The 18472-nt window shown below is 39.8% G+C and overlaps 2 protein-coding genes and 2 non-coding genes across 5 annotated transcripts in view; all 4 read right to left on the reverse strand.

The window, feature by feature from the left end:
• lasp1 (LIM and SH3 protein 1) overlaps positions 1–5694 on the reverse strand; it is a 29896-nt gene extending 24202 nt beyond the window's left edge. For both annotated transcript variants that reach the window (XM_026164297.2, XM_026164296.2), the window contains exon 1: positions 5370–5694. In XM_026164297.2, the coding sequence (XP_026020082.1) occupies positions 5370–5438 (69 nt within the window). In that variant the 5' untranslated portion in view covers positions 5439–5694. The remainder of the gene's footprint in view (positions 1–5369) is intronic.
• Positions 5695–6559: 865 nt separating this feature from the next.
• Positions 6560–17680, reverse strand: LOC113020380 (plexin domain-containing protein 1-like). The gene is made up of 14 exons (XM_026164298.2): positions 17364–17680; positions 11538–11704; positions 11112–11255; positions 8538–8607; positions 8318–8440; positions 8108–8226; positions 7907–8006; positions 7736–7831; positions 7566–7647; positions 7439–7499; positions 7228–7348; positions 7109–7135; positions 6879–7042; positions 6560–6772 (listed from the first exon to the last, which is right to left on the reverse strand). Exons 1-14 carry the CDS (start codon positions 17440–17442, stop codon positions 6659–6661), a joined length of 1467 nt encoding a protein of 488 aa, XP_026020083.2. The 5' UTR covers positions 17443–17680; the 3' UTR covers positions 6560–6658.
• Positions 9278–9349, reverse strand: trnac-gca (transfer RNA cysteine (anticodon GCA)). The gene has a single exon. It is a non-coding gene; the product is annotated as a tRNA-Cys (tRNA).
• Positions 10834–10905, reverse strand: trnac-gca (transfer RNA cysteine (anticodon GCA)). Its single transcript has one exon. It is a non-coding gene; the product is annotated as a tRNA-Cys (tRNA).
• Positions 17681–18472: the final 792 nt, after the last annotated feature.

Consider the following 18472-nt stretch of genomic DNA (forward strand, 5'->3'; position numbering starts at 1 on the left):
ATTAAACTTCAGTACAGACAATTTGGGAAGTGGTATAGTTTGAAACATGCTGTGAGGGCTGTTTGTCTCCAACAGTGGCCAAAACCAACACACCACACACCACAGTGCACAGCAGCTCTGCGAGTGTGAATGATTAGTCTTCCACAAGATAGCACATGCCTAAAGACAAAGTTCACACATCTGGCTGGTGCTATTATAGGAAACTAACGAATTAATGTAGGCAGGTTAATTATTAGCCCAAATGATACCATTAATTTTTACCCAGGCCCAGGGCATTGCTGCTGTCCAGCAGGCAGACTGTGATTTGACAGGCTATGCCCCAGTATGCTATTAACTTTTCAAACTACACCAGACTAATGTGTAACATACACATATTTCTGTGTGGGAAACAAAACTACAGAAAAGACAAGAGACAGAGTTGATAAGAAATGCCAAAACACTTCTGCTTAAGTGTAAATAATCTGCATATAAACTCTCTAATCATGTGAAATGTGCGAAATTTTGTGTGATTTGTTGAGGGTAAAAGGTTATTTACATTTATATTAGAAGAAAAAAGATGCTTTCATTAATAATAATTATATCCACTAGTTTTTAATTTCCTGCAGCAGACATTTGTATATCATTAACTTTCTCTAACCTAAGATTCTTAGATAGGTCATTTAGATTTTTGTAAAACACTTAGTGGCATCTATCTATTTGAATACATGCAGGAATTTATCAATGTTGTCCCTTGGTGCAGACAAAAATAAACAATATATGTTGGCTAATGTTCACAAGAAACTCAAAAATGCTGAAAATCACATGGCCAGGTATTCTTTTTGAATTTTGCTATGTACCATGAACAGATATTTCCATGTTTTTTTCAGGTTCAAAAAAATTCATGAACCTGAAGAACCCAGGTGAGCTGGTATGGAAAAAGCCAGAACATACTTCTTCGCATTCCTTTAAAATCATTTTGGTCAATAATTTGACCAAAAAGCAGCTGAAATCTTGTTTTTTTGTTCAGAATGCAATCATGATCAAGTCATCAGATGTACGGGAAAACTATTTTTCCCTCTTTTTTCCCCAATCCCTTCTAAAGGAAAATCAAAAATATGAACAAAAATTGTGGCCCAAGAATCAAGATGTAAACCCCTATAGTCAAGAAATGTGTGCAGGTACAAATAAGCATGTAATAGTTTGGGAAAACAAACCCCACATGTGCACTGGCTTCTTCACACCAAGCAGAAGTACCTGGCCACTTGATGTCGAGTCAACACCTCAGGCGATTGTGAGTTTAATGCGTGTTTGTGACTCTGAGTCATCAAAGAGATGTGACTGGTGGCAGTGGCTGCACAGAGTCCTCAACTCTTGTGACATTTGGATAACATGAATCAGCTCTCAAAATAATCTGTCTAAATATAGGCAAAGGCAGCAGACAGGTTCCTCTGAAACTAAGGTAAGGAGCAAAAATTGGAGCAAGAATAACAGAGTGAAAATACAGACATTACTTTACCTTTAAGATTTTTTTTTTAAAACCTACACAACATTGTGTAGCTTTTGCAGAATTACAAATTTGCATAAGACTAACCTACAAACAGTAAGGTGTTTAATGTTAGAAGTAGGGAGACTATTCTGCAAGCCAGAAAATTGTTATTGTGATTTTTAATAGGAGCAATTTATAAATTATAAACCACATTTCGGTACATAAGAAGAGTTTATATCACGCTTAAGTATAAACTGTACAGAGCACCTCAATTTGAACAACATTACCATTAACCAGATTTCTAACAACTTCCAGGGATTGAAAGGGAGCAGTACAACTGAAGCTCCCATCTTAGACACTATTGTTCCACAGCAGAGGAATTACACACTAACCACATTGTTAACAATGACAGTAAAAAAAAAATGGGACACAAGTTAGCCATAACTCTAAAAGATTGGTTAGAGAGCAACAAAACATGTCAGATGCGAAGTTATAAACCAGACATTAAGAAAGAAATTGCTCTTTTTTTTTGAAACGACCAGATTGTTGATGAAAACAGCAGTTCTTCCAAGCAGATAACAGGTGGTGTTGGTCTACTGCTGTAAATGTTTATGTTTAGCATATTAGTTTGGACCCAAGTTACCTTATTAAAAAACTAAAGTCACACTATAACATTAACTGAGCAGAGACTGTGGTAGATCTGTTTTTTCAATGGAGACTGGTCGCTTTTACAAGCACAGCGCCTTCAGTTCCTCGTTTGAAAGAGGTGTCTAATGGTGGATAAAGCAGTAAAAAACTTCTAAATATAGCATACATAAAAGCAGTATTGATTTTTCAGGAGGATAAATGCAATTTGGTGTGGACTCCATCCACAGCAGTATGTTGGTTAGCTTCTGAGCCGTTAACCATCATTGTAGGTAACACACAGACTGTGGATCAGGTCCTCAAACAGTCCCACTTCAAAGAAACCAAAACGTGTCATTGGGAAACTGCCTGCTTTTATGAACAAACTATGAAATGTTTATGAAATGTCAGTTTTAATTAGAGTGACTACAGTATTGCATGTCTATATTTACTTATATGAATAAAGAGATATCCATAGCATCATATATTGCCATGTACAAATATTAAGACATGATATTTGTTCAATTTTCCCCAGTTTGCGAAAACACTATTCTCACAGTTTAAATATGTGAAATCATTTAAACATAAAATAACAAATAAAAAGCACTTATAAAGCACATACAATGCTATTTCTTCTTTGTTTGCGCCATAAAAGTTTTCCATTTCATTTTCATATAAATAAAGTTCCCATCTGGCTTTGGCTAATCTGTATATCTTCTGGCTTTCTGTCAAAAGGTTGCTTGTTCAGAGTTAGGCTGAGACTTACCTACTAAACTTGATACAATGTGGGAGATAACTGGTTGCATAAAAGCTGTGTCTGACATGCTTCAACAAATAAATTCCAAAGAACAATCAAAATATGTTGACCCAACTAACAGGCTCACAAGCCAAACATGTCGAAGTAGTGCATGTTTTACATACTTAATAAAACACAAGCCGTCATAACGCACACTCTCACAATATTTACATACATTTGAAAAAGCTTTAAACTTCAGAACTAATTAACCAGTTCAGCTAGTTTGTGAACACAACCACACATACGTCACAGTTAATTATTAATGAACCCCCTTAAAGATGTTCAAGAACTTTCATTTCACCTGTGGGTGGGAATAGTTTGCATATTTCAGTCATACAAAACGCAGACAGCATGCGGCAATGATAAATTCACAGACACTCCTGCAAAGCTTGTTTGAGTGTTTCTGTGACTCTGCACAGATACTCAGTTTAACTTGAAAATCCACACTTCCCGCTAAAGTGTTGAATCTATCGCTTAATAAAACACACCAATAATTTTATTTATCCAAGAATTGCATATCAACTTAAAGTGAACCTAGTGTGATTTGCATATTAGCCTGTGCTTTTAAAAAACACTTCCTTGTTAAAAGTTTCACTGGCTACAGTTCAAAAGCTGCCCTCAACTCAAGCCACAAAAAGCCACTCTGGTAGATATGAGTCGGACACTAGAGCCAAATATGCATCTCGTCTCATTACTACCAGCAAGCATTTTAGGTAGTCAAAGGAAGCCAAATGACAAGGCAAAACCGTTACCAACAACAGCTTGAACTAAAATTCACTTCCTGTCTTTACGTGTGTTCGGCTGCCCGCGGGGCCCTACCCCGCTATACAGGAATGCAGCTGTCAGACAAAAAAGCCTATGTGGTTTAGCCTCTCAAAAGAGGGATATTAAAAGAAGAAGCTTGTCAGGTTAAGATACTTGGTTTAGATTAAAAACACAGACGTGTCAGAGCCCTTAGGCCCCTGAGCATTCACCTGAGCTAGCCTGGTAGATGAAAAAAAATCGTCAACTCTGCTGCTTAAAACAAAAATAGAATGGCAATGTGTGTGTGTCCCATGGAGAAGGGGAAAGGGAGGTTGTTTTGGCATGTCTAAAAGGGGGTGTGCGCTGATGTGGAATGGCAGCTAAGACAGACGGCGGGCTACACTTCTGTGCTCAGTTCAGAGAAGGGAGATAGCACAGCCGGCCACTGACAGAGCACGTTTTACGGGAGTGTCTGTCTGCTGGAATGCACGCTCCTTCAGGCTGAATTACAGCCTGCATTCAAGCTGTAGTTCAGGCAATTTGACTCACATTTACACTAACTTTCTAGCATGCTAAAATGACTTGTACTACGGTGCTTATGCAGGAAAACCTAAATGTATTTGAATACAGGGCACTTGGGGAAGACAACCATGAAGCAGAGCAGTAACGTATCCAGTCAGAGCTGATGTTCCTTTAGATAAACTGCTTTGTGAATGTGTCTTTCTACACCTTTTCCATCTGTTAAGCCCAACAGATAAGACAACTCAACAGGCATTGATTTTCATTGACCATTCAGACTTCCATTAGACAAATTAGGTACTTGCCCCAGGTCCTTCTTTGGTCAGATATAACCTATGGATCATATATCAAGCAACCAGACCCCACCCTGATCAACACAGCGAGTGCAATCTCTCTTTACAGATTTACATTAGAAGTGATTGCTGCAATATTCAACACATTCTGGACACCTTTGCCTCATCAAAGCTGAAAGGGAAAGAGGAAGACGACGTGCAGCACCATGTTAACACCAGTTGTTGCTCCCGTGTAAATTGGTAGCTTCGACAGATCCACTGTGGCTACAATTGATTAGATTATACGTCTACTTTGCCTAAAAACTAACTAGGCGGCTCGACTAATCATCCCTGACCTGGATTAGCCAGTGAATTAGACACAGACACGTCCACATCAGTCCACGTTGTCTTCAACAACAGTGGACACGAAAAATATGACAACGGGACTATACCGTTCTCTTTATATATCGTGCGTTAATAGATAATTTTTAAATACACACAATGAATCTGCCATCGAGGCTAAAAACGTTGATTGTCAGGTTTCGTCAAAGCAGCGGTTGGAGCCAGGCCTAGACTAGACATGGCTCTCCGGAAGCACTGTGAAGTGCTGGTTGGGGTAAATCCGTACCACAGCTTGAGGCTATCATCTTTGGGACAAAAATACAAATTCCGGTCCCTTAAGATAACCCACCAATACCACAATGCGGTTTAATTTGATTTTAGTGTACGCACTGTTGTGCCGTCGCCTTCCAGACGTGAGTTAGCCGTTAGCCTGCAAGGCTAGCGAAATACCTGTCCAGCTGGGGTGTTCGATTCATTCACAAAAATATGTGAAATTTGTAGTTTTTGGGGTGCTGAAATAAGTTGAGTCACTGCACCACTCCACGGCAGTGTATCAGCATTAATTTAAGAAAGAAAGATACGAAAACGAGAAGGTTTCGGTTCTTACCTTGTCCAGACAATTCACTTTTTCCGTGGGGTAAACGACTAGATTACATCTGCTACACAACGGATTCATGTTGGAGGAATGCTCTTCTAGCTAGTTAGCACAGAAAACGCCGATGATACTGGTCGTAGCTGTGTGCCGTCGAGTGTTTGCTCCGAAAAACAGCTATAATGTATGATTAGAAGCAGTAGCAGACCAACTCTAATCTAGTTGTATGTAGGAAATCCAGGAGGTTGTTGTCGTTGTAGCTGCACAGCTGGCTGTCAGTCCACTAACCAGAGACGGAAAGCGCGCTCCCGCCGCCCCCCTCTCTTCCTCCCTCGACTGCGCGTGTCCGAGCAGAAAGGGAAGAGGTTGTGTAGGAGGATCCGTTTTTTTGTTTTTTTTATGTTTGTTTTTATTTCTGAAAAAGAAAAAATATTACTACAAAATAAGGAACGAGAACATTCGTACATTTATATATTTAACTGGGACTATAGCACTGTTTTACTTGGAAATGAAGCAACATTATTTCAGTTTTCTGTAACAGTATGAAGGTCCAATCGCCGCCTGTGCATTTGCATATCAAACTTAACCGTATTTGCGCCATCTGTGCTCGCATAGAAAACTTGTGCGATCATCTTTATAGGGTTTTTTCCCTTTTCTTTTTTTGTGCTTCACCAGTCCAGTTTTCTCACATCAAATTTTACACATCTGCCACGTTCACTGCACTACATACCCTACTTCACTGCTCATGTGATCCTTTTGTTTAGAGTGACATCTGCTGACAAAAGAGTTGCACTGTATCTGCGTATCGGCCTACATTATTTAATGTGTGTAGCCAGCTGCAACATTAGACTATTTGTTTACACTTATTTTATGTACAGCATAGAAGAAAAATGCAGAATCTTTAGTTACACCCCCCCCCCCCCCACAAAGCATGCATTTCAAGCGGGAGTACTGTTCAGGAAATGATAGGGTTACATTTGAGCAAGACAAAAAAGTGGAACTCAAAAGCATCACAATCGCAATCAAGAGCAGCAGGAACTGAAAGTGAAGCTCACTTTCTCATATCTTTGCTTATCTGATGAAAAAACTGCAAAGTTTATGTATGTCAGCTTAATGGCATGCATTTTACAGTGTAATGCAGTGGAGGGACTATGAAAACCTTGCATTTCTAAATAATGTTCAACAACAGCACCATCCCTTTAAGGTATGTTTTTAAAAAAGACTTTTAATCCTTTATTTGGAACTCAATTTCCAATGTAGTTATTTGCACAACATGCATGATCCATAATTCCCTTCACATGGATTTAACATGGCCCGGCTTCAACAATGCTGTCTTTTTCATGACCACCTCCTTCCACTTCCGTGTAACCAGACTCTTGCTTTTGAAACTTCAAGGAGGGCCAGTAGCTCTTGCGTCGCTGAAATGCATCAAGTAATAATAATACTCATATTATTATCATTGTTTAGAATATGAACATCAGCTTGACTCAGACTGAACATGTATAGGATATGTTTTGAACTCACCTGAATGAGGTAAAGTGGTGATACAGCAGAAGGATGGTAGCTGATGTAAAGAGATACCAGTATCAGGGCCAAGAGCAGCACCAGGGCAGATGCTAAGCCAGCGATCAAGCCAGTGTTAGCAAACCCAACGCTCTTGGTTGAAGAATCAGTTTTTACATCTGGAACTAAGACAAATTCTTAAGAATTCATTCCCAAACCTAATCTTACCAGTTTCTACAAGTGGTACTCACCACTACCAACTTGATGTTTAGATTCATCTGAAAGTAAAAGTTTAAATACTTATTCCATTGTAGATTCTGTTTGTTGTTTTTACTGAGCAAACACACAGAGTTTAGTTCCATATTCTCACCGTCACTGTCACAGCCCTTTTGTCGTGGAGTCAGAAAGGTAATGTCCTCGATCTCTGGCGTGATGGAGGCCCCAGTGGAGTTGTCATTCCTGGAGTAATCCTCACATGTTGCGCCTTGGCTCTGCCAATACAGTTGACAGTGCTTAATGATAAACACATGTTGAAACGTGGACAATACAATACAATAAACTGATATTTAGTCCAACTATACCTCTTCTGCACAAGCATAATCCAGCCATTCTTGTCTGTGTCTGTCCATGCCGTCTGAGCATCTAAAACAGGAGACATTAAAATGATTATTTTTCTAACACTGTCGGTTTGCAGAATTCCCCACTCACCTCTGCAGTACGTGACACCAACTACAACCAGAGGTTTGGCTGGCTGAGAGGCAGAGCTCACAGCTGTCATGCAGAAGGCAGGCTGCACAGGGAAAGAAAAGGAAAACACTGCTGATTTTTAAATCTTTGACTGTGGAAAGAAATCTCTGGAGATTTAGATATTCACTTACTAGGCAAAGGAGTGAACTCAACAGCAGAGTAGTTGGTAATCTTTGTAACGTCTATCTCAACTCGATGGTACTCATAGATCATTTGCCGTGGGAGATCTGAAATGGAAATATTATGATTTATATGTGTTTTTTTATGGTAGCACTTTATTGTAGTGCACAATTATTGCTGACCTGCTGACTGAGAAGACGGCGACATGACCATGAAGGCATCAGATAACCCAGCTTTCACTGGGTGCTCAGCTGAACTGATCACGTCTACCGACAGAGGTATCTGGTAAACACAAAGAAGTTTCACTTAATACTTGCAAAAATAAGATCAAGTGACCTGATCTGAGAATGCCAGTAAGAGCAAAGAGCAGAAATGTTCCTCACGTCTCTGTAGCTGAAAGTGATGGTTCCTGTTTTGTAAAGAGCAACTTGAAAGGTAAAACCTCCTACTGACTCTTTGCCGGGGATTCTGACATGCTCCCACTGGACCACAAAGACCTCACCTGAAGATAATGAAAGCCAAATAGAAATCAAACAGAAAGATCAGACAATCTCATACTCAAGGACATGTTCAAATGTCAGATGGTATTATACCATTATCAAGGTATTGCACAGTGGATTCTTTGGAGTAGCTGGGGTCGAAATTAGCCATTAAAGGGGCGATGTACTGTGTTGTAGTCAGCATACGGTGAGTAATGTCCCCTGTGAAGATAAACCCTGGAAAAAGGCCAGAAGGAAAAATATGTAAGACTTGTGTACAACTTACTGCACTGCAGAAGGTCACTTGAACATCTGTTAGAAAATCAAAACGTACCTCCGGTTGCTATGGTAATCTGCCTCAGGTAATGTCCATAAAAAGGAAAGTCAAAGGACAGGGCTACTCGCTGCAAAAAGAGAAGATTCAAACAGACACAGACAAAAGAAGAGATTAAAAAAAATGATTTATCTGTCATCAAAAAAAAAAACAGATTGAAGAAATTTCTTTGTTGTCATGTTTTGATTTGTTATTCTGCAGTTAAAAGCACCCCAGCTGCTCCTTATATGGTACAAAGAAGCTTCAAAATCTCTGGGAAAACCTTTGTTTTGGACAAATCTCTCAGTAAAAAGATTTGTTCTACTTTGTTTTTTAAAAAGACTTTCAGACTGCTCTGTTTCACACAGTCTTTTCTACTTTTCTTCCTCTGAATGAGAAAGAACAAAGGAATATATTTAATATGGTCATCTCAGGCACACAGCTCTAGCTATGAGCACAGAAGCAACACCCACTTGCTGTACGTGAGGGGCCGCTAATCAGAAGAAATGATGGCCTAAAAGGAGAGTGGCTTTATGGGAAAGGAGCTGCACGGCTACATGAAAGATCATATAAGATAAATATGCAGCATTCTGAACTGGGCAACATGCTGAGCTTCTCTGATAGAGTACAATAATAAAAACATGTAACTGTAAATGAGCACAATACTCAATTTTACAACCAGCTGTATTTCTAATGTGACGAAAATCCTGTATGTTATCTTACAAGAACTACATCAGTTTGTCATGACCAAAATCTAAATAAGGGGGCACCCGGATTTGAACCAGGGACCTCTCGATCTGCAGTCAAATGCTCTACCACTGAGCTATACCCCCTACATGTGAGTTTAGCAACTGGTCTTATCACGACACATTGGGTGTACAGGATCTGGACATGTGACTGGAAGCAGCCTGTCTGTGATTAACATTTTCCCAGCATGCTGTCTGATGTAATTGTTTTTCAGTGTACTAACTGAATTATAGCAACAACTTGGCTTTGTAAGTACAGACAGTTGAACTGGCTGGGTGTTAACTTTCCAAAGCAGATATTCTTCTAAATAACTAACATCCAAAACACTATAATTCATGCCTAAAACTCACATTATTATTATTATTATTAGGATCAAGAGCGGGAACATGCTCCTGCTGTAACCAAGTATAAAAATTTTCCATCAGTCCACCAGTGTGTGAATGTGTGTGTGAATGGGTGGATGACTGAATGTGTAAAGCGCTTTGGGGTCCTTAGGGACTAGTAAAGCGCTATACAAATACAGACCATTTACCATTTACCATCAGTCTTCACTCTTTGTAGTTTTCACCTTTCTATATTTAAAGTGTATTAATATATCTCAGTTTTGCAGCTCCTCACATTTACCAATATGTTAATGTGCCTCAGCTTCCATGCAACCACATATTTACAAGGGAACTTCATCTTGGCTTGGTCTCATATCAAATGTTAAAGGAAATTTTCAGGTATTTCTAATTAATGTAGAATTATTAAGTATTTGCCAGGTTGCAGGAACATATTCTTTTTATACTTCAGCTGGATGATGAATCAAAACTGTCAGTTTTAAAAGAAATATGGTGAAAAAATACAGTAAAAATGTGGAGCAAGCGACACTTGCTGGCCAATTTGTTAGGTACAGCTTGCTAGTGCTGTGATGAATGCTTTGCCTGGATTCAGCACTTTGCCTGCTTTAATTCTTTGTGGCACAATTTCAACAAGATGCTGGAAACAGTCCTCATAGATTAAGGACCATATTGTCATTAAAGGACACAGTTGCTGCAAATTTATTGGATCTCAAAGGTATTCTATTGGATTTAAATCTGTTGATTGCAGAGGTACTCGCTGTTGTGTTCAAGAAACAGGGTTGAGGTGATCTGAGCTATGTTGTGGCATGTTATCCTGCTGGAAGCAGCCATTTGAAAAGGGTGCACTGCGATCAAAAAGAGATAGACATGGTCAGCAACAATATGCAAGGTGACTCATGTAAATAATGCTCAGTTGGGGTTGGTAGTAAGGGGCCCAAGGTGTGCCAAGAAAATTTCGCCCACACCATTACACCACCACCAGCCTGAATATTGGCAGTGGTGAGGCAGAAAGGATTCATGCCTTGATGTTGTTAATGCCAAATCCTGATCATACCATTCAAATGTTGGAGTACAAAAAGGCAATTTTTTTCAAATGTTCTATTGCCCAATTTTGGAGAGCTCCCATGAATTGTATTGTTTCTGTCACCCATTTGCTTCCAGCAGGTTGTCTTGAACATGGAAGTAAAGAAGCAGTTCAGCTTAACAAAGTAAGCAGTGCATATATATGTAGGGGGCACCCAGATTTGAACTGGGGACCTCTTGATCTGCAGTCAAATGCTCTACCACTGAGCTATACCCCCATGCACAAATACCAACTTTGTAGACCAGGTGTAAAGAAATGTTGTAGTGAGCCACTTAGTCTACAAACCAGGAGAAATTCTATTCAAGGGTTCAAATCATTTTAATTTTTAACTCTGTAAAATTTTACTTCATTAATATGGTTTTTATGGGTTAAGAAAGAAACCGAAAGTAAGACGGTTCACTTATGTCTGTGTGTGAGACTCACCACAGCCTGTTTGTATGAATTTGACAGAATGCCATGGACTCTGACTTGACCATGCCGGACATCATTCATGTCTATCCACAGGTTCTCAGTACGTTGGTCCTCTGGACCAAAGATGCGCCATGTGTAATATTTGCCAGAATCCTCCTTCCATGCAGAAAACAGAAGAGATTAGAGCTTTAAAAGCATGATGTGTGTTGACAGAGTATGCTGCAAAAGGATTAAAAGTTCCCAGAGAACACGGTTAAATAATAAATTTCAGGTGTTGGGCACAGCTTCTCCGCGTAAGCAGAGAAGAGTAAATGCTTCTTTCCAAAAGAGGGCAGTGTTTAACTCCAAGTAAAACAAATACAACCAGGTAAGAGCCAAGAACATATTAAACGCCACAAACCATTACAGTAATAAGGAACACTGTGGTGTATAACTTACCACTACACGTGTCATATTGTCTGGGAGGGTAGTGATGCTTAGTCCTCCACCCAGAACTGCCCTGCTTACTCTAGTGTGGCCCGAAGATGACCTCAGTGTTCTATAAGCATTGCTGTCACCTCCATTAGACTCTTCGTGGTGCTGTGGGACCACACTGTACCAATCATCTGTCCAAAATAATGCATATGATTTTACAGTGCTGCCCTAGTCAGGATGCATTTCAGATTATAAACCTGCTGGTTTCATTTCACTGCCTTCAAAAATAAAATGCACATGAAACACTTCATTTTTATTCAGACTGAAGGTGTTATGGTCATGCTTAGTGCTCAGTCAGTCAGCCAAGCCGGTATCAGCTGTAGCCTTGTCAGTTAAATGCCCTTGTTGAATGAAAATAAATAGGATACAAATAATATTTACTGACGCTCGGAAAGAACTGTCAGACCCTATAAACAAAGAAAACCATACTGTAGTAAGCAAACTGGGGTAGGTAGGACTTGTTTTAAAATTCTGGGTGTTTTAATTGACAACTTGTCTTTCTTTCAAGCCACAAATTCCTGGTTAATTTTAGGTGTTTATTTTAACACCATCCTGTAATTTCTTATGGAGTGTGGAAAATGCATGTCTGCTGGTATGTTTATACTGAGAGTTGGATGTAAACCTGTGGACATCTTTGTCCTTGCACAACGTCTGGAACCAGTGCAGGTCTACACATGAAGCAACACAATGAACAATGTCTCCTCTCAGCTCTAAAGAATCAGTTCAAAGATAATGGCAAAAATAAATAAATACAATTAAATTTAAAAATGTCTCTAAATAGTCCTTGCATAGTTTGCAGCTGCCATTGACCTGTTGTAGGAGGAAACTGGCTTCATTATGCAGTTCAGATAGTTCACTTTGCTACCAAAGGACCCCCAATCAATCATGTGTTTCTATCATGCTTAACAGATGTTACTAAGTTCTCAAAATTATTTCTAGGCCTATATTTAAGTTCCTCTGTCTTAATATTTTCCTTTTATGGCCTAGTCAAAATACACTGCTACGTTTTCAGCATCCTAGAGTGGTCTCCTAACTGTTAACCTTGCCTTTGGTGTTTTGTAGGTGCCATCTAATGAATTTCAGTTAGGGACTAGCAAGTTTCTCAAAATAAAGTGATTTAAATGTTTTCCTGCTGGCATTTGTCAATCAATTCTGGTTTGAATCAGCTTGCATTGTTTAGTTAAGGGATAACATCAAGGGCAAACCCTTTCGTGCAATATGTTTTTTTTTTTTTTTTTGCCAGTTTTCCTGCCTTGAAAAATTAAACCTGGTAAGATACATTCATCTGTCTACAGTCATTGCCCTATTTACGACAGTTGATTGCGGGATTTTTACCTAGATTACGGGACACGACGATGACGTCACGCAGCAGCCTATATAATCCCCCGGCAGTGCCACTTCTTTACGGGGTGTCTCATCTAACCCTAAATGAGGGTCGTCGCCTGTACGTAACGTTTGCTGTTTTGGGCTTTCAGCAAACTACAGGGGATTTTTTTCAAGTAGCGTTGGAAAGGTCTCGGATTATATAAAAAAAGCCAACTTAATCACCCCGTCAAGCTCAGTTTCCTTTCAGAATCACCGTTAATGTATTGCCGTGGTCAGCCTGGCTGCCGCGAAGAGTTCGTCTCTGTTGCTCCGGTGACTTCTTGCAGGGAGTCTTCGCAATTGAGCAGATTAAAAATGAGCAAGGTAACTTGCCGGACCTGCAGTGGTCCGGCTGGGAAACCTACGCTCAAACACTCCGTAAACTAACATTCAAACGCCATAATTTAGGTTGTTACTTAGGTAATATGGACCTGCTTGCTCTCCAGGTCACGCTAATCCTAGCAAGTACTGCTAACTCATCCATGAGCTAACGCGACAGAGAAGATCTTAAACGTTAACACTGCTGAAATGTTGCAGCTTCATCGTTAATTGAATTGAAGCTGGGACAATACTATGCATTTATTTCTTTGCAGCAGTAGAAACTAGTTTCAGCTTAAGTCAGGCTAGCCACCTGCAGCCTACACTCTTTTGTATTAGTTATCAAAATAGAAACTGCTAGTGCGTTGGTATGGAAAAGAATGATAGTCATGTTTTAAAAGCAAGCTAAAGCCACCTGTTGCAGTGACTCAGTCTTGCACACCTGAGTTGAATATAGCGTAATGCAGCCTAACATCACAGCTGTGTATTGTAATTTACCTGGAAATTTTAGTACCGATTTTACTGTTTTCAAAAGCTCAGAAAGGGTGTATGTAGCTGAAGAGTGAACTCAATCTGTTCAGTGTAAAACACCGTGTGTGTTGTTTAACTCTTGTTGTGCTCATGTTGTCAAGTCTAATTGAGGACAATGGGAGGGCTCCTTTGCATGCAGACACCTCCCACCCCAGCTTGTGTTAATGAGAAAATTAACAGAGTAGATCTGAATCCTTTCTTGCTGTAGTTTTCCATAAAGAAGCCTCAGCAAAGAAAAGTCAGACAATAATCAGGAAAGCAACATTTATATATTGACTCAGACATTTTCAATTTGGCCATAATTCCGTAACCGAGTTTCAATGGGTGCCAGTACCCAGTGGAGCTCCTCTCTTGCCAGCGAAATGTCAGTTGATGTTGGTTTGATGCCTGCGTTTCTGTCTTGAGTGTGGGAGGAGAGCTCAGGCCTGCTGGTCCCTCAGCTTTGTCTTGTGCCAAACCCCCAGAGTTCAGACTGTGTGGGACACTGGCGAGGCCTGCTTTAAACATCGCTCTGCATTCACAGTTATAATGCTGATGTCTTCCACAGTCACCAAAGCTACACTGTGTCATTTAACAAGTTTCTAAAGTGGCAGCTCAAATGTTTTGACCTCATAGGGAACTCATTGTATTTATGCTACTCTCCACCCTTTCAATCAATTAAGTGCTGCGTCAATGTGTTCGTGGCAGCTTGTATATTACGCCTAGACGTGTGATCGCTGAGCACCAGATCCACCCTGTAGTGGCATCTATGAGGTAAGAGCACAAAGGATGTCTGCAGTGCAGCAGATGGACATATTCTAGTATAACAAAAGCTGGGAGGAGTGCATGTACTGAATATGAAGCTATGATATCTACTTGGGTCATCATGACCCCCACTAGGCATTTTATTGAATTTACTGGCAGACAAAGCAGTGAGATTTGAGTCAGACTCTGCAAGTGAGCTGAAACTGCATAATGCAGTCCAGTCTGCTTGGTGTCTAACAACATTTCTTGGAATAGAAGATTGTGCAGTGGAAGAAAATAGAAACCCCCCTTTTCAGTCATGCTTTGAGATTTAATTTCAAGATTCACTTGAACTAATTTGTAACACTGGAATTGTCTTTGAAATTGCAAGATATAGCTATAAAAACTGTTTAGACTAAGGTTAGGCTGATTCTAAAAATTTTGAGCCTTTCATTAAAATGTTTAAACATATGGCCAAACATTTTAGAAAATGAATGGAAACCTAGCATATAAATGTTATTACTTCACAAAAAGACCCACACAAGAAAGGAGGTGCAACAGAGAGAGGATTGAGTAGTGACTGTGCATCGAGATTTGTTTAGTGCGTCTTTCTGGCTTTGTGCAGTTTCGGGTGATTCCCTGGTTAGAAGGTAATACCTGAGAAAATTAACATTTGCACAGAGTTTGGATAAAGAGATAATAAAGAAGAAAGCCACAACGGGTCACGTATATAGATGGAGTTTGGTCTAACTTGATTATTTTAAAAAAGGTTTGTTTGCTGGGTTAAAGTTTAAAAGAATAAGATAAAGGATAACCAAATAAAAGCCTCATGAGGTAAAAGAGAAACCTTTCCCCCTCCTGCACTAAATAGGCAGATGTTTTGGAATGAAAACTGATCTCTGCCCACTCTTTTAGGAGCTACCAAACCACAACATTTAGCTGCCTTTTTCTGCAAGTGGTCAGCTCAGAGTGGTCTGAGAGGACACACCCTTCCTGTGCAGAGGCTGAAGGATTTGGCATGAAGCACCAAACGTCCCCTGGTTCATTTCAAAGAGCGTGTCTGAATTGTAGAAGTGCAGTTTCAATAGAAAGCACATATTAAACTTGAAGTCTCCCAGTTCTAATGAGATAGCTGATAAGTGGACTCGCTCTCATGTGCTGGCATGCTGTTGCAATAGTTTAATGATTTTAGAGGAACATCCTTTAAAAATAACACCCAGAATATAAAACATGTCAAACGATAACCCCAAGAGGGTGCAACAAATTTCATGTTGAGCCTTTAAAGACAAGAGACAAGTCTTTGTTAAGAAAACAAATGTACTGATTACCTCACTTTTCTTCTGCTATGGAGAAACAAAATCTCTGCGTTCAAGACACGAAAACATTTCTGCTTTTCATTTTCAGATAAGAGAAATGAATTAAGGAGACAAAGCTCAGACCGCAGCTATTTCATATACAAAGCCTTCTCCAAATAACTACATAATTCAAAGTTGCTCAGCTGTTGGCAGATGGCTGTTTTTGTTCCTGCCACTTTCCTAAAACACATCCGTGTTTTGCTATCGCCAGTGACATTACACATGACTTTTATAAAATAAGGGCCCGCAGACAATAACATCCTATCTGTGGCTCAGTCTTAGAAAACAATCTGTCACTTTGTTTCTCTTTCTTGTAATATTTTTTTTATACTTTGCTCCAAAATGCCTGGATTAACTTCAGGCTATTTGTTAAGCAAACTTCTCAGCAGGACAAATGATGAGAGGCCAAACACTGAGGTCATTTCTGGGTGCACGATTCATTTCACCTCAGGACTCTGTGTTTTTACAGTCTGGTTCAGATGATGTTGATGGCTTTCGGGCCAGAGTGATTTTTTTAAAAAGGTTGAACTGTATATAATGTTGAGTGGCAGTGCAGATAAGAACTATTAAGAAAAGGAAAGGAGGATTATGCTAGATCAACAGAGACAGTTGACCCCTAATGTTGCAAGAACACGGAGTCCCTCCTTCGCAACACTATGATGCAGAAGAACTCTCAAACTTTCCGCTGTTTTAATGAAATAAGCTTTCTGATGAGCTCTATCCCGAGGAAGAAAAAGTATGACCAATTTTCAGTTTATATCATGTCTCTTTCTCAGACAGCTGTTTTAGCTCAGGAATCGCTGAAAGGATGAGCTGGGATGCAAGAAGGGAGTTTCCAGAGATTCAGACTCCCAAATCAGCTAACATGTTTCCCAACCACTACTCGACATATTTGTATATCTCGCGATGGAAATGCAAGCGATAGACTCACGTCGTCCATGCAGCAGGCTCGTAAAAAGTTGTGCCAAACTTGCAGGGATGCAAGAAGAAAAACAAGTCTAAATCTAATTTTAACCTGAGACGGGCTGTTTGTGGGTTGCTGTTTAGACTCTGTCGCATGCTTGTGGAAGAGGGTATTTTTATTGTGCCCTTTATTGTAAACTAGTTCATTCACTTGTTGTGTGTAAAATGAAAAGGGCATGGTATACCCATTTGCTGCTCCATAAAGATTCCTACTGAAGTTCTGTGGCTTAGAGCAAATTAAATTAACACGCAGAGTCGCATGTGCAACATCAGGATGAAAATGTTAAAAACACACATTCTGTAAATAAAAATTGCAAATGTTTGCTTAGCTTTTGAGTAAATGAGAAAACAACTGTTATTGCTAATCATAAATACCAGTGCACTGGCTTCAAAGCATACAGCAAATGATTAAAAACATATATATGGAGAAGCTGCCAGAGAAAAATCACCTGCAGGCTTAAGCATCTTTGCGACAAAATCAGGCAAAATAAACAAAAGCATTAATGATGATGCATGAAAAAGACACCGAGCTCACCTGTCTGCTGCTGAACCCAAACTTCAGCAAGCTGTGTTTGGGAGAGACAGAGAAATAGCATCACCAACCTCAGACACATGTTTGACCTGAAAAAGACAAAAGCAAAAATGACAGCCTCGTCTCTGCTCCTCTTTTCTCCTCTTTCTCCACTCTCGGTCTCACTGCCGGCGCACACCACCCTGTTTGTAACTACACCCCTTCTCTCCTCCTCAACGTTGTTCCCCTGCTGCCATGGTGATTGCAAAGACACAGAGATCAGCTCGATGGGGTCCTCAAAAGGTCTGGACCTTGAGTTTGCCTCCTTTCTGTTTATATTAACCACACAGCAACTCTGCTCATTCATCAGTGAAGTTCTCTGGAATCACAGCATCATTCAGAGAAATAATAAAAGTAAGACCAACAATGGCAGCAGCAGAATGGCGCCTCCCTCTGTCCAAACGGGCTGTGAGGACGGTCAGATATCTGACATCTTAGATTAGACGTGGCGATCATGATGCTAACAAGGCCAGACCTAAAACCTAAACATTGTCATTAACCTTTCGTAGCCTACATGGCACACAAAACTTTCTTTGTAGGAATTTAATTTCCAGCAGTTTTGTAAAAGGCCTGCTTTAGATGACATGCAAACTAGCAAAAAGCAAAGTTTGCAAGTAATGCGGTTCACTCCACCACCTCTCTATTTAATTATCTCTATCTGCTATGCGAGCAAACATGAATCTTTGGCAGGGAAAATGACAGCTGAGAGTTTATTAGATTCACAGCTGGAGAGATAATCAGTACCATGTCTCATAATCCCGATTGTAAACACAGTATACAGCATGACAGCAGCAGGTGGCAGTTTTCACACAGTGACAATGTGAGGACAGTAAATAAACGGATAATATGCATCTTCCAAATTTTCCTCTATTAAAATGTTGGTGTCCATAATATTCACAATGGTTAAAAACCTACTGCATTCACAAGGGGTATCCTGTTATTTGAAACTTACTGCAATTACGTGCAAAGAGGAACTGCTGCCTGCTAAACATCCCTTAGGATCATTTGGGTTCATAGGCTCTCTTTAAACAATGCTGACATACCCATATGCATTTTAAAAATATTGCTATTGT

This window comes from Astatotilapia calliptera, chromosome 4 (genome assembly GCF_964374335.1).
Source record: "Astatotilapia calliptera chromosome 4, fAstCal68.1, whole genome shotgun sequence".
Taxonomy (NCBI): Eukaryota; Metazoa; Chordata; class Actinopteri; order Cichliformes; family Cichlidae; genus Astatotilapia; species Astatotilapia calliptera.